Source organism: Pristiophorus japonicus, unplaced genomic scaffold (genome assembly GCF_044704955.1).
Source record: "Pristiophorus japonicus isolate sPriJap1 unplaced genomic scaffold, sPriJap1.hap1 HAP1_SCAFFOLD_595, whole genome shotgun sequence".
Lineage (NCBI taxonomy): Eukaryota > Metazoa > Chordata > Chondrichthyes > Pristiophoridae > Pristiophorus > Pristiophorus japonicus.
The window spans coordinates 210,697-227,872 of NW_027254504.1; the positions used below are offsets into that span (position 1 = coordinate 210,697).

The following is a 17,176-nucleotide window of genomic DNA, read 5'->3' on the forward strand; positions in this document are numbered from 1 at the left end:
CTCTATGGACCCACAGTGTGTCTCTCTCTATATACCCCCATTGTGTCTCTCTCTCTATATACCCCCCAGTGTGTCCCTCTCGATATACCCCCAGTGTGTCTCTCTCTATATACCTCCCAGTGTGTCCCTCTCTGTATACCCCCCAGTGTGTCCCTCTCTATATACCCCCCCAGTGTGTCCCTCTCAAAATACTCCCAGTGTGTCCCTCTCTATATACCCCACAGTGTGTCCCTCTCTATATAACCCCCAGTGTGTCCCTCTCTATGTATCCCCAGTGTGTCCCTCTCTATATACCCCCCCAGTGTGTCCCTCTCTATATAACCCCCTGTGTGTCCCTCTCTATATATCCCCCCAGTGTGTCCCTCTCAAAATACCCCCAGTGTGTCCCTCTCTATATACCCCCCAGTGTGTCCCTCTCTATATACCCCCCAGTGTGTCCCTCTCTACATAACCCCCATTGTGTCCCTCTCTATGTATCCCCAGTGTGTCCCTCTCTATATAACCCCCAGTGTGTCACTCTCTATATACCCCGCAATGTGTCCCTCTCTATATACGCCCCAGTGTGTCCCTCTCTAAAAAAAACCCAGTGTGACCCTCTCTATATACCCCCCCAGTGTGTCCATCTCTATATACCCCCCAGTGTGCCCCTCTCTATATACCCCCCAGTGTGTCCCTCTCTAAATAACACCCAGTGTGTCCCTCTCTATATAACCCCCAGTGTGTCCCTCTCTATGTATCCCCAGTGTGTCCCTCTCTATATACCCCCCCAGTGTGTCCCTCTCTATATAACCCCCTGTGTCCCTCTCTATATACCCCCCCAGTGTGTCCCTCTCAAAATACCCCCAGTGTGTCCCTCTCTATATACCCCCCAGTCTGTCCCTCTCTATATACCCCCCAGTGTGTCCCTCTCTACATAATCCCCATTGTGTCCCTCTCTATGTATCCCCAGTGTGTCCCTCTCTATATAACCCCCAGTGTGTCACTCCCTATATACCCCGCAATGTGTCCCTCTCTATATACGCCCCAGTGTGTCCCTCTCTAAAAAACCCCCAGTGTGACCCTCTCTATATACCCCCCCAGTGTGTCCATCTCTATATACCCCCCAGTGTGCCCCTCTCTATATACCCCCCAGTGTGTCCCTCTCTAAATAACACCCAGTGTGTCCCTCTCTATATAACCCCCAGTGTGTCCCTCTCTATGGACCCACAGTGTGTCCCTCTCTATATACCACCCAGTGTGTCCCTCTCTATATACCCCCCAGTGTGTCCCTCTCTATATACCCCCCCAATGTGTCCCTCTCAAAATACCCCCAGTGTGTCCCTCTCTATATACCCTCCAGTGTGTCCCTCTCTAAAAAAACCCCAGAGTGACCCTCTCTATATACCCCCCCAGTGTGTCCATCTCTATATACACCCCAGTGTGCCCCTCTCTATATACCCCCAGTGTGTCCCTCTCTATATACCCCAGTGTGTCCCTCTCTATATACCCCCCAGTGTGTCCTACTCTATATACACCCCAGTGAGTCCCTCTCTATATACCCCCCAGTGTCCCTCTCTATATACCCCCAGTGTGTCCCTCTCGATATACCCCCAGTGTGTCTCTCTCTATATACCTCCCAGTGTGTCCCTCTCTGTATACCCCCCAGTGTGTCCCTCTCTATATACCCCCCCAGTGTGTCCCTCTCAAAATACTCCCAGTGTGTCCCTCTCTATATACCCCACAGTGTGTCCCTCTCTATATAACCCCCAGTGTGTCCCTCTCTATGTATCCCCAGTGTGTCCCTCTCTATATACCCCCCCAGTGTGTCCCTCTCTATATAACCCCCTGTGTGTCCCTCTCTATATATCCCCCCAGTGTGTCCCTCTCAAAATACCCCCAGTGTGTCCCTCTCTATATACCCCCCAGTGTGTCCCTCTCTATATACCCCCCAGTGTGTCCCTCTCTACATAACCCCCATTGTGTCCCTCTCTATGTATCCCCAGTGTGTCCCTCTCTATATAACCCCCAGTGTGTCACTCTCTATATACCCCGCAATGTGTCCCTCTCTATATACGCCCCAGTGTGTCCCTCTCTAAAAAAAACCCAGTGTGACCCTCTCTATATACCCCCCCAGTGTGTCCATCTCTATATACCCCCCAGTGTGCCCCTCTCTATATACACCCCAGTGTGTCCCTCTCTAAATAACACCCAGTGTGTCCCTCTCTATATAACCCCCAGTGTGTCCCTCTCTATGTATCCCCAGTGTGTCCCTCTCTATATACCCCCCCAGTGTGTCCCTCTCTATATAACCCCCTGTGTCCCTCTCTATATACCCCCCCAGTGTGTCCCTCTCAAAATACCCCCAGTGTGTCCCTCTCTATATACCCCCCAGTCTGTCCCTCTCTATATACCCCCCAGTGTGTCCCTCTCTACATAATCCCCATTGTGTCCCTCTCTATGTATCCCCAGTGTGTCCCTCTCTATATAACCCCCAGTGTGTCACTCCCTATATACCCCGCAATGTGTCCCTCTCTATATACGCCCCAGTGTGTCCCTCTCTAAAAAACCCCCAGTGTGACCCTCTCTATATACCCCCCCAGTGTGTCCATCTCTATATACCCCCCAGTGTGCCCCTCTCTATATACCCCCCAGTGTGTCCCTCTCTAAATAACACCCAGTGTGTCCCTCTCTATATAACCCCCAGTGTGTCCCTCTCTATGGACCCACAGTGTGTCCCTCTCTATATACCACCCAGTGTGTCCCTCTCTATATACCCCCCAGTGTGTCCCTCTCTATATACCCCCCCAATGTGTCCCTCTCAAAATACCCCCAGTGTGTCCCTCTCTATATACCCTCCAGTGTGTCCCTCTCTAAAAAAACCCCAGAGTGACCCTCTCTATATACCCCCCCAGTGTGTCCATCTCTATATACACCCCAGTGTGCCCCTCTCTATATACCCCCAGTGTGTCCCTCTCTATATACCCCAGTGTGTCCCTCTCTATATACCCCCCAGTGTGTCCTACTCTATATACACCCCAGTGAGTCCCTCTCTATATACCCCCCAGTGTCCCTCTCTATATACCCCCAGTGTGTCCCTCTCTATTTTTCCGCAGTGTGTCCCTCTCTATATAACCCCCCAGTGTGTCCCTCTCTATATACCCCAAGTGTGTCCCTCTCTATATACCCCACCAGTGTGTCCCTCTCTATTTACGCCCAGTGTGTCCCGCTCTATATACCCCCCAGTGTGTCCATCTCTATATACCCCTCAGTGTGTCCCTCTCTAAATAACACCCAGTGTGTCCCTCTCTATATACCGACCAGTGTGTCCCTCTCTATATACCCTCCAGTGTGTCCATCTCTATATATCCCCAGTGTGTCCCTCTCTAAATAACACCCAGTGTGTCCCTCTCTATATACCGACCAGTGTGTCCCTCTCTATATACCCTCCAGTGTGTCCATCTCTATATATCCCCAGTGTGTCCCTCTCAAAATACCCCCAGTGTGTCCCTCTCTATATACCCCCCAGTCTGTCCCTCTCTAAATAACACCCAGTGTGTCCCTCTCTATATAACCCCCAGTGTGTCCCTCTCTATGTATCCCCAGTGTGTCCCTCTCTATATACCCCCCCAGTGTGTCCCTCTCTATATAACCCCCTGTGTCCCTCTCTATATACCCCCCCAGTGTGTCCCTCTCAAAATACCCCCAGTGTGTCCCTCTCTATATACCCCCCAGTCTGTCCCTCTCTATATACCCCCCAGTGTGTCCCTCTCTACATAACCCCCATTGTGTCCCTCTCTATGTATCCCCAGTGTGTCCCTCTCTATATAACCCCCAGTGTGTCACTATATACCCCGCAATGTGTCCCTCTCTATATACGCCCCAGTGTGTCCCTCTCTAAAAAACCCCAGTGTGACCCTCTCTATATACCCCCCCAGTGTGTCCATCTCTATATACCCCCCAGTGTGTCCCTCTCTACATAACCCCCATTGTGTCCCTCTCTATGTATCCCCAGTGTGTCCCTCTCTATATAACCCCCAGTGTGTCACTCTCTATATACCCCGCAATGTGTCCCTCTCTATATACGCCCCAGTGTGTCCCTCTCTAAAAAACCCCAGTGTGACCCTCTCTATATACCCCCCCAGTGTGTCCATCTCTATATACCCCCCAGTGTGCCCCTCTCTATATACCCCCCAGTGTGTCCCTCTCTAAATAACACCCAGTGTGTCCCTCTCTATATAACCCCCAGTGTGTCCCTCTCTATGGACCCCCCCAATGTGTCCCTCTCAAAATACCCCCAGTGTGTCCCTCTCTATATACCCCCCCAATGTGTCCCTCTCAAAATACCCCCAGTGTGTCCCTCTCTATATACCCCCCAGTGTGTCCCTCTCTATATAACCCCCAGTGTGTCCCTCTCTATGTATCCCCAGTGTGTCCCTCTCTATATACCCCCCAGTGTGTCCCTCTCTATATACCCCGCAGTGTGTCACTCTCTATATACCCCCCAGTCTGTCCCTCTCTATATACCCTCCAGTGTGTCCCTCTCTAAAAAACCCCCCAGAGTGACCCTCTCTATATACCCCCCCAGTGTGTCCATCTCTATATACCCCCCAGTGTGCCCCTCTCTATATACCCCCAGTGTGTCCCTCTCTATATACCCCAGTGTGTCCCTCTCTATATACCCCCCAGTGTGTCCTACTCTATATACACCCCAGTGAGTCCCTCTCTATATACCCCCCAGTGTCCCTCTCTATATACCCCCAGTGTGTCCCTCTCTATTTTTCCGCAGTGTGTCCCTCTCTATATAACCCCCCAGTGTGTCCCTCTCTATATACCCCAAGTGTGTCCCTCTCTATATACCCCCCCAGTGTGTCCCTCTCTATTTACGCCCAGTGTGTCCCTCTCTATATACCCCTCAGTGTGTCCCTCTCTATATACCCCTCAGTGTGTCCCTCTCTAAATAACACCCAGTGTGTCCCTCTCTATATACCGACCAGTGTGTCCCTCTCTATATACCCTCCAGTGTGTCCATCTCTATATACCCCCAGTGTGTCCCTCTCTATATACCCCCAGTGTGTCCCTCTCTATATAACCCCCAGTGTGTCCCTCTCTATATACCCCCAGTGTGTCCCTCTCTATATACCCCACCTCCCCCCCCAGTGTGTCCCCACTATGTGTTTTACAATCTGAATCTGAAATGTACACTAATACCTCTTTTTTTTTCTTTCAGCACCATTCTGTTATCATGACAGTCATTGCGGTAAGCTTTTACAAAATTTTCAATAGTTTTGAAAGCATTGTGTGTTAGATACACTGTCCTTTCCCCCTCTGGGACCGGGTGTCACAGTATGTTAGATACACTGTCCTTTCCCCCTCTGGGACCGGGTGTCACAGTATGTTAGATACACTGTCCTTTCCCCCTCTGGGACCGGGTGTCACAGTGTGTTAGATACACTGTCCTTTCCCCCTCTGGGACCAGGTGTCGCAGTGCGTTAGATACACTGTCCTTTCCCCCTCTGGGACCGGGTGTCACAGTGCGTTAGATACACTGTCCTTTCCCCCTCTGGGACCGGGTGTCACAGTGCGTTAGATACACTGTCCTTTCCCCCTCTGGGACCGGGTGTCACAGTGCGTTAGATACACTGTCCTTTCCCCCTCTGGGACCGGGTGTCACAGTATGTTCGATACACTTTCCTTTCCCCCTCTGGGACCGGGTGTCATAGTGCGTTAGATACACTGTCCTTTCATCCTCTCCGATCCAGAGACTGCTATCCAAGAGACACCAGTCAGTGTACAGATATCTCCCTGAGGGAGAGGGGACTGAGAGACACCAGTCAGTGTACAGATATCTCCCTGAGGGAGAGGGGACTGAGAGATACCAGTCAGTGTACAGATATCTCCCTGAGGGAGAGGGACAGACAGACACCAGTCAGTGTACAGATATCTCCCTGAGGGAGAGGGACTGACAGACACCAGTCAGTGTACAGATATCTCCCTGAGGGAGAGGAGACTGTGAGACACCAGTCAGTGTACAGATATCTCCCTGAGGGAGAGGGACTGAGAGACACCAGTCAGTGTGCCGATATCTCCCTGAGAGAGAGGAGACTGAGAGACACCAGTCAGTGTACAGATATCTCCCTGAGGGAGAGGGGACTGAGAGACACCAGTCAGTGTACAGATATCTTCCTGAGGGAGAGGGGACTGAGAGATACCAGTCAGTGTACAGATATCTCCCTGAGGGAGAGGGACAGACAGACACCAGTCAGTGTACAGATATCTCCCTGAGGGAGAGGGACTGACAGACACCAGTCAGTGTACAGATATCTCCCTGAGGGAGAGGAGACTGTGAGACACCAGTCAGTGTACAGATATCTCCCTGAGGGAGAGGGACTGAGAGACACCAGTCAGTGTGCCGATATCTCCCTGAGAGAGAGGAGACTGAGAGACACCAGTCAGTGTACAGATATCTCCCTGAGGGAGAGGGGACTGAGAGACACCAGTCAGTGTACAGATATCTCCCTGAGGGAGAGGGGACTGAGAGACACCAGTCAGTGTACAGATATCTCCCTGAGGGAGAGGGACTGAGAGACACCAGTCAGTGTACAGATATCTCCCTGAGGGAGAGGGGACTGAGAGACACCAGTCAGTGTACAGATATCTCCCTGAGGGAGAGGGACTGAGAGACACCAGTCAGTGTACAGATATCTCCCTGAGGGAGAGGGGACTGAGAGACACCAGTCAGTGTACAGATATCTCCCTGAGGGAGAGGGGACTGAGAGACACCAGTCAGTGTACAGATATCTCCCTGAGGGAGAGGGGACTGAGAGACACCAGTCAGTGTACAGATATCTCCCTGAGAGAGAGTGGACTGAGAGACATCAGTCAGTGTACAGATATCTCCCTGAGGGAGAGGGGACTGAGAGACACCAGTCAGTGTACAGATATCTCCCTGAGGGAGAGGGACTGAGAGACACCAGTCAGTGTACAGATATCTCCCTGAGGGAGAGGGGACTGAGAGACACCAGTCAGTGTACAGATATCTCCCTGAGGGAGAGGGGACTGAGAGACACCAGTCAGTGTACAGATATCTCCCTGAGGGAGAGGGGACTGAGAGACACCAGTCAGTGTACAGATATCTCCCTGATTAGTCTTTCCTTAACCTGATGGTTTTAATTTCCCCTTCAGCTCCTGCACACTGGCCTGCTCTGTATCCGACTTGCAATGGCACCCGGCAGTCCCCCATTGATATTAAGACCAAGGAGGCCGTTAGAAATAATGATCTGGGGAAGTTTTTGTTCCTGATGTACGACGAGCGGCAATTTCTGACAACGATCAAGCACACTGCGATGACGGGTGAGTGGATCGGGGCAAACGCTGACTGCCATTGACGTTACTGGGACTATATCAACCTGGTACAGCACAGGAAAGGCTCAGGCTTCGATCCTGCCCTAGAGCTGAATGAGATGACGCCGTTCAGAATCTCCAGATGTTAGTTGGTTGATACACGTTAAGTATCATCGAATCGTAGATATTTACAGCACGGACGGAGGCCATTTCGGCCCATCGTGTCCGCGCCGGCCGACAAAGAGCTACCCAGCCTAATCCCACTTTCCAGCTCCCGGTCCGTAGCCCTGCAGGTTACAGCACTTCAAGTGCACATCCAGGTACTTTTTAAATGTGGTGAGGGTTTCTGCCTCTACCACCCTTTCAGGCCGTGAGTTCCAGACCCCCACCACCCTCTGGGTGAAGACATTTCCCCTCAAATCCCCTCTAAACCTCCCCCCAATTACTTTAAATCTATGCCCCCTGGTTGTTGACCCCTCTCCCCAGGGAAACAGGTCCGTCCTATCCACTCTATCCAGGCCCCTCATAATTTTATACACCTCAATAAGGTCTCCCCTCAGCCTCCTCTGTTCCAAAGAAAACAACCCCAGCCTCTCCAATCTGTCCTCATCGCTAAAATTCTCCAGTCCCGGCAACATCCTCGTAAATCTCCTCTGTACCCTCTCCAGTGCAATCACGTCCTTCCTGTAATGTGGTGACCAGAACTGCACGTAGTACTCCAGCTGTGGCCTAACCAGTGGTTTATACAGTTCAAGCATAACCCCCCTGCTCTTGTATTCTATGCCTCGGCTAATAAAGGCAAGTATTCCGTATGTTCTTAACCTACCTGGCCTGCTACCTTCAGGGATCTGTGGACCTGCTCTCCAAGGTCCCTTTGTACCTCTACACTTCTCAGTGTCCTCCCATTTAATGTGTATTCCCTTGCCTTGTTAGCCTTCCCCAAATGCATTACCTCACACTTCTCCCGATTAAATTCCATTTGCCACTGTTCTGCCCACCTGACCAGTCCATCGATATCTTCCTGCAGTCCACAGCTTTCTTCTTCATTATCAACCACTCAGCCGATTTTAGTATCATCTGAAAACCTCTTAACCACACCCCCTACATTCAAGTCTAAATCGTTGATGTATACCACAAAAAGCAAGGGACTCAGCACTGAGCCCTGCGGAACCCCACTGGAAACATCCTTCCAGTCACAAAATCACGCATCAACCATTACCCTTTGCTTCCTGCCTCTGAGACAATTTTGGATCCAACTTGCCACTTTGCCCTGTATCCCATGGGCTTTTACTTTCGTGACCAGTCTGCCATGTGGGACCTTATCGAAAGCCTTATTAAAATCTATATAAACTGCATCATACGCACTGCCCTCATCGACCCTCCTGGTTACCTCCTCAAAAAATTCAACCAAGTTAGTCAGACATGACCTTCCCTTAACAAATCCATGCTGACTGTCGTTGTTTAAGCTGTGCCTTTCCAAAAGAAGATTTATCCTGTCCCAGAGAATTATTTGCAATAATTTTCCAGCACTGAGGTTAGGCTGACTGGCCTGTAATTACTCGGTCGATCCCGTTCTCCCTTTTTAAACAAAGGTACAACATTCGCAGTCCTCCAGTCCTCCGGCACCATACCTGTAGCCAGAGAGGATTGGACAATGATGGTCAGAGCCTCTGCTATTTCTCCTTTTGCTTCTCTTAACAGCCTGGGATACATTTCATCTGGGCGTGATGATTTATCCACTTTCAAAGCTGCTAAGCCCCTTAATACTTCCTCTCTCACTATGTTTATCTAATATTTCGTATTCCTCCTCCCTCATTACAAAGTCTGCATCTCCCTCTCTTTTGTGAAAATGGATGCAAAGTATTCATTAAGAAACCTACCCACATCTTCCCCCTCCACACACACAGATTTCCTTTATGGTCTCTAATAGACCCCACTCTTTCTCTAGTTATCCTCTTGCTCTTAATGTATTTATAAAACATCTTTGGGTTTCCCTTGATTTTACTTGCCAACATTCTTTCATGCTCTCTCTTTGCTTTGCTGATATTGTTTTTAATTGCCCCTTGCATTTCTTATACTCCTCTCGAGTGTCTGCAGTTTTGCGTTCTCAGTATCTGTCATAAGCTTCCATTTTTTCCTTTATCGTACCCTGTGTGCCCCTTAACATCCAGGGGTCTCGCTATTTGTTAGTGCCACCCTTTGTTTAAAGGGAACTAACTTGCTCTGTACCCTCAGGATCTCCTCCTTGAATGCCTCCCATTGCTCTGACACTGATTTACCATCAAGTAACCGTTTCCAATCCACTTTGGCCAAATCCCATCTCGGCTCAGCAAAACTGGCTTTACCCCAATTGAGAACTTTTATTCCGGGTCTCCCTTTGTCCTTTTCCACAACATCCCTAAATCTTACTGAATTATGATCACCAGCACCAACATGGTCTCCCACTGATACCCCTTCCACCGGCCCTTCTTCATTCCCTCAAACTAAGCCCTGAACCGCCCTCTCTCTGGTTGGGCTTGTTACATACTGGCGAAAGAAGTTCTCCTGATTTACTGCTGCCCAATTCCAGCTTTGCTTCTCTTCCCCACTGAATCTATTCTCAGGTTCCCATTCCCCCGTGCCAAGCGAGTTTAAACCCTCCCCAACAGCACCAGCAAAACCCCCCCACGAGGATATTGGTCCCGGCTCTGTTGAGGTGCAACCCGTGTCCGGCTTGTCCCGGTCCCACCTCCCCCGGAAACGGTCCCAATGCCTCAGGAAGCGAAAGCCCTCCCGCCTGCACCATCTCTCCAGCCACGCACTCACCTTCTCTATCCTCCTATTCCTGTACTCACTGGCTCGTGGCACCGGGAGTAATCCGGAGATTACGACCTTTGAGTTCCTGCGTTGTAATCGCTCTCCTAGCTCCCTAAACTCTGCCTGCAGGACCTCATCCCTCTGCTGACCCACATCATTGGTGCTGATACGGACCACGAAGTCTGGCTGTTCACCCTCTCCCCTCACAATATTCTGCCTGGTGTGATGCCCCAGGCAGATGGATATCCTCCACTAACACTCAAACCATGCTCACAGCAGGGTAATGTCCTCCGACGATCAATATCGGCCCTCCATATTTGGATGAGAACAAAGCACACCTCAAACGATACAGACAACAAACTTGCATTTCTGTGGAGCCAATCGCAATCTCAGAACGTTCCAAAGCGCTTTACAGCCAATGAAGTACTTTTGGAGTGCAGTCACTGTTGCAATGTGGGAAACGCGGCAGGCCAAGTTGTGCACAGCAAGCTCCCACAAACAGCACTGTGATGATATCCCAATCAGCTGTTTTATTTTTAGTGATGTTGGTTAAGGATATAAATGTTGGCCCCAGGACACCGAGGAGAACTCCCCCTGCTCTTCTTCGAAATAGTACCCGTGGGATCGGTTACCTCTATCTGAGGGGGCAGACGAGACCTCGGTTTTACATCTCATCCTGAAAGTCGGCATCTCCGACAGTGCAGCGCTCCCTCAGTACTGGCCCTCCGACAGTGCAGCGCTCCCTCAGTACTGCCCCTCCGACAGTGCAGCGCTCCCTCAGTACTGCCCCTCCGACAGTGCAGCACTCCCTCAGTACTGACCCTCCGACAGTGCAGCGCTCCCTCAGTACTGCCCCTCCGACAGTGCAGCACTCCCTCAGTACTGCCCCTCCGACAGTGCAGCGCTCCCTCAGTACTGCCCCTCCGACAGTGCAGCACTCCCTCAGTACTGCCCCTCCGACAGTGCAGCACTCCCTCAGTACTGCCCCTCTGACAGTGCAGCACTCCCTCATTACTGCCCCTCCGACAGTGCGGCGCTCCCTCAGTACTGCCCCTCCGACAGTGCAGCGGACCTCATTACTGCCCCTCCGACAGTGCGGCGCTCCCTCAGTACTGCCCCTCCGACAGTGCAGCGGACCTCATTACTGCCCCTCCGACAGTGCGGCACTCCCTCAGTACTGCCCCTCCGACAGTGCAGCACTCCCTCAGTACTGCCCCTCTGACAGTGCAGCGGTCCCTCAGTACTGCCCCTCCGACAGTGCGGCACTCCCTCAGTACTGCCCCTCCAACAGTGCAGCGCTCCCTCAGTACTCCCCCTCCGACAGTGCAGCGGTCCCTCAGTACTGCCCCTCCGACAGTGCGGCACTCCCTCAGTACTGCCCCTCCAACAGTGCAGCGCTCCCTCAGTACTCCCCCTCCGACAGTGCGGCACTCCCTCAGTACTGCCCCTCCGACAGTGTGGCGCTCCATAAGATTATAAGAACATAAGAAATAGGAGCAGGAGTCGGCCATTCAGCCCCTCGATCTTGCTCCGCCATTCAATACGATCATGGCTGATCTGATCATGGACTCAGCTCCACTTCCCCGCCCGCTCCCCATAACCCTTCACTCCCTTATCGCTCAAAAATCTATCTCCACCTTAAATATATTCAATGACCCAGCCTCCACAGCTCTCTGGGGCAGAGAATTCCACAGATTTACAACCCTCTGAGAGAAGAAATTCCTCCTCATCTCAGTTTTAAATGGGCGGCCCCTTATTCTGAGACTATGCCCCCTAGTTCTAGTTTCCTCTATGAGTGGAAATATCCTCTCTGCATCCACCTTGTCGAGCCCCCTCATTATCTTATATGTTCGATAAGATCACCTCTTATCTCAACTCCAATGTGTATAGGCCCAACCTGCTCAACCTTTCCTCATAAGTCAACCCCCTCATCTCCAGAATCAACCGAGTGAACCTTCTCTGAACAGCCTCCAATGCAAGTATATCCTTCCTTAAATACAGAGACCAAAACTGTACACAGTACTCCAGGTGTGGCCTCACCAATACCCTGTACAGTTGTAGCAGGACTTCTCTGCTTTTATACTCTATCCCCCTTGCAATAAAGGCCAACATTCCATTGGCCTTCCTGATCACTTGCTGTACCTGCAGACTGACTTTATGGGCTAGAACCGCCACTTTTTTTGCCTGCTTAACGCCCACTTAACACCCATTTTACCGCTGAAATGACGTATAACACCCAGATATCGCCCATTTTTGGCACAAAATGCAAACTGACGGGCTTTTTTAAGGAGTCTTATCGCCGAGCGTTATTTTCCCAATGGGTTTAATGCCGAGAAAAAATATTACCGCCTGCCCACTTCTTTGGGGCGGAATCAGCAGAATGGGCGATTTCAACACCCATAATATCGCCCAGCGTTACTCTCCTCGCGGACTGAACGCCAAGATTCAATAATAACGCCCGCCCAGTGTTTTTTGTCGTAAAGAGCATATTTACCCAAACTAGCGGCCATGGAGATCGCCCACCGTGAATTTCACCACCTCGCACACATATCGCCCCCAATATCACTCGCTCAAAAAACCGCCCACAAAAAAGTGGAACTAACCGGAACTAAGCAGTGTGGCTGGCATTTGTTAAATCCCACTCTTACGTGAGGAGCTGATATCGGAACGATTTGCCTGCAAGAGCGCTGATGTGAGTGTAACCGCTGACACACTGCTGTGTGTGTGCAGCTCAGACATCAATGGTGCCCATCACCTTGGTGCCAGTTAAAGTTGACGTTGACTGATGTAAAGTTGTATTTAACCCTTTCACGGTAAGCAATCACCAGTGTGTGACGGTGCAGACATTGGTCTGAAATCATCAGTATCACAGCCAATAACACCCAACCCCTGCCCACAGCCCACTTTTTCCACCATTGACATAAATCACATGTTCAACATGTCCAGCAACACAGAATACAAAGGCAAAGCAGGAGTGTGGTCCCCAGCCCCCATACATTGCAACAAATTGCATACAGCCAGATGGAGATATAAGACAGCCATCACCTGCACACATGCACCTCACTTTCCTTCCCCCATCCCATTATTCTCCCCATCTCTACCCCTTCCCCTCCTCGCTCCACGGCGCCTGGCCGAGGAGCTCCTCAGGCGGTGCCTCATTCGGGGCGGGGGGGGGATGAAGGCAGATGCGGTGGGTGCAAGGGTACAGGAGCGGGGAGGGGCCGAGGGGGGCCCCATTCTCTGATGCAGAAGCAGGATCTTGGTCCTTGCTCTCGTCTGTCGTTCGCAAGGGTGGTGCGGAACCTAGGGGTGGAGTGCCGCGCTCGGGGACCACTGGGAGCCCTCTGCCACCAGTGCTCCGGGCTACCAGCTCCAGGGCCTCCTCCATCCCTTCCATGTTCTATCTTATTTGTCGGACAAAATCTCGGTGCCAACTATGTTCTTGGTGAGCTTTTTGCCGCTGGTGAATCTCCGCCGTGCCTCCCACAACAGCCAGACAAGCGCACACCACAGCCACACACGCTTTCAGTGCCTCTGAGCTCCCTCTCTCTCTGTCTCCGCATGTGATGGCGACCCTTGACCTCCTGAATCGCGGGAGTCGGGCGTTGCCATGCCGTTGCTAAGAACGGCCACGCTTTATGGCTTGAGGTCAAAAAAATGTAATGCCGCCGCCCATGTGATATCGCTCGCGGTAATGCCCATTTTCAAAAATGTAAAATCGGTGTTTTGAGAATGGGTGAGAAGCCGGCAATCCGAAAACCCGTTTTTGCCGCCCACGCTGGAAATAAGGCCCATTTGTGGGCGATAAGCACCAAAGTGGAGGTTCTCGCCCTAGGTGTTTCATGCACAAGGACCCCGAGGTCCCTCTGTACTGCGGCACTTTGTAATTTTTCTTCATTTCAATTATAATTTGCTTCTCTATTTGTTCTGCCAAAGTCGACAACCTCACACTTTCCCACATTATACGCCATCTGACAAATGTTTGCCCACTGATTTAGCCTGTCTCTATCCCTTTGCAGATTTTTTGTGTCCTTCTCACAACTTGCTTTCCCACCCCTCTTTGTATCGGCAGCAAACTTGGCTACGTTACACTCGGTCCCTTCATCCAAGTCGTTGATACAGATTGTAAATAGTTGAGGCCCCAGCACCGATCCCTGTGGCACCCCACCAGTCACCGTTTGCCAACCCGAGAATGACCCATTCATCCCGACTCTCTGTTCTCTGTTCGTTAGCCAATCCTCTATCCATGCTCATATATTACCCCCAAGCCTGTGAGCTTTTATCTTGTGCAGTAACCTCTTATGTGGCATCTTATCGAATACCTTGTGGAAATCTAAATACACCACATCCACTGGTTCCCCCTTTATCCACCCTGCTCGATACATCCTCAAAGATCTCCAGCAAATTTGTCAAACATGATTTCCCTTTCATAAAACCCTGTTGACTCTGCTTGATTAAATTATGCTTTTCCAAATGTCCCGCTACTGTTTCCTTAATAATTGGAAACTTCAAAAACTGTGACAGATAGATTTTTGTCAGGCAGTGTATGACGGGATAATGAAGCAAGGCGGGCGACATGGAGTAAGAGAAAGATTGGTCGTGATCTGATTGAATAGGGGAACAGGATTGAGGGGAGGAACGGCCTCCTGCTGTTCTGATGTGGCTGGTGGAATAGATTGGACTCTAAAGTTGAAAGCCTTTCCCTTGCAGTGAAGGTCACGCTGAACACGAGAATGCAGCTGCGGGCCGGGGGGCTCAATGCTGACTACGTGGCCGCCCAGTTCCACCTGCACTGGGGGAAGAGCATCGGGTCCGGCGGCTCCGAGCACACGATCGACGGCAAACAGGCGGACATGGAGGTGAGCAGGGGGCGCCGCTCGCCTCGACCAATCGGTACCGAGGGTGGGCCTGTCCCGCTCTGTGCGTGTGTGTGTGTTGGGGGGGGGGGGCGGGGATGTGTATGTGGGGTGAGGGAGGGGTCTCAGTCCCACACCGGGTGTGAGATCAGGCTAAGTCAGTACTAGGCCGGAGAGATGGACACAGGGACTCTCGTGCTCTGTGTCTGTGTATGTGTGTGTGGGGGGAGGGGGGGGGGAGCGAGGGAGCGGGGGGGGGGCGGGAGTGGGTGAAGGTCACAACCCACTGACTGACCCACTGACTGACCCACTGACTGATCCACTGACCCACTGACTGATCCACTGACTGACCCACTGACTGACCCACTGATCCACAGACTGACCCACTGACTGACCCACTGATCCACAGACTGATCCACAGACTGACCCACTGATCCACAGACTGATCCACAGACTGACCCACTGATCCACAGACTGACCCACTGACTGACCCACTGATCCACAGACTGACCCACTGATCCACTGACTGACCCACTGATCCACTGACTGACCCACTGACTGACCCACTGACTGACCCACTGATCCACCGACTGACCCACTGACCCACAGACTGACCCACTGATCCACCGACTGACCCACTGATCCACAGACTGACCCACTGATCCACAGACTGACCCACTGATCCACTGACTGACCCACTGACCCACTGACTGACCCACTGACTGACCCACTGATCCACCGACTGACCCACTGACCCACAGACTGACCCACTGATCCACAGACTGACCCACTGATCCACTGACTGACCCACTGACCCACTGACTGACCCACTGACTGACCCACTGATCCACTGACTGACCCACTGACCCACTGACTGACCCACTGACTGACCCACTGATCCACTGACTGACCCACTGACCCACTGACTGACCCACTGATCCACAGACTGACCCACTGACCCACTGACTGACCCACTGACTGACCCACTGATCCACTGACTGACCCACTGACCCACAGACTGACCCACTGATCCACAGACTGACCCACTGATCCACAGACTGACCCACTGACCCACTGATCCACAGACTGACCCACTGATCCACAGACTGACCCACAGACTGACCCACTGATCCACAGACTGACTCACTGATCCACTGACTGACCCACTGATCCACAGACTGACCCACAGACTGACCCACTGATCCACAGACTGACCCACTGATCCACAGACTGACCCACAGACTGACCCACTGATCCACTGACTGACCCACTGACCCACAGACTGACCCACTGATCCACAGACTGACCCACTGACCCACTGACTGACCCACTGATCCACAGACTGACCCACTGATCCACAGACTGACCCACTGACCCACTGACTGACCCACTGATCCACAGACTGACCCACTGATCCACAGACTGAACCACTGATCCACAGACTGACCCACTGACTGACCCACTGATCCACAGACTGACCCACTGATCCACAGACTGACCCACTGACTGACCCACTGATCCACAGACTGACCCACTGATCCACAGACTGACCCATTTACTGACCGACTGATCCACAGACTGACCCACTGACTGACCCACTGATCCACAGACTGAACCACTGATCCACAGACTGACCCACTGACTGACCCACTGATCCACAGACTGAACCACTGATCCACAGACTGACCCATTTACTGACCCACTGATCCACAGACTGACCCACTGACTGACCCACTGATCCACAGACTGACCCACTGATCCACAGACTGACCCACTGATCCACAGACTGACCCACTGACTGACCCACTGATCCACAGACTGACCCACTGATCCACAGACTGACCCACTGACCCACAGACTGACCCACTGATCCACAGACTGACCCACTGATCCACAGACTGACCCACTGACTGACCCACTGATCCACAGACTGACCCACTGATCCACAGACTGACCCACTGATCCACAGACTGACCCACTGACTGACCCACTGATCCACAGACTGACCCACTGATCCACAGACTGACCCACTGACTGACCCACTGATCCACAGACTGACCCACTGACCCACTGACTGACCCACTGATCCACAGACTGACCCACTGACTGACCCACTGATCCACAGACTGACCCACTGATCCACAGACTGACCCACTGATCCACAGACTGACCCATTGACCCACTGACTGACCCACTGATCCACA

At 51.9% G+C, this 17,176-nt stretch overlaps 1 protein-coding gene across 1 annotated transcript in view; it reads left to right on the top strand.

The window, feature by feature from the left end:
• LOC139255376 (carbonic anhydrase 4-like) overlaps positions 1-17,176 on the top strand; it is a 133,575-nt gene that overhangs the window by 25,168 nt on the left and 91,231 nt on the right. The window contains exons 2-3 of the mRNA XM_070873905.1: positions 7,162-7,329; positions 14,827-14,975. Coding sequence (XP_070730006.1) covers positions 7,162-7,329; positions 14,827-14,975 — 317 coding nt within the window. The remainder of the gene's footprint in view (positions 1-7,161; positions 7,330-14,826; positions 14,976-17,176) is intronic.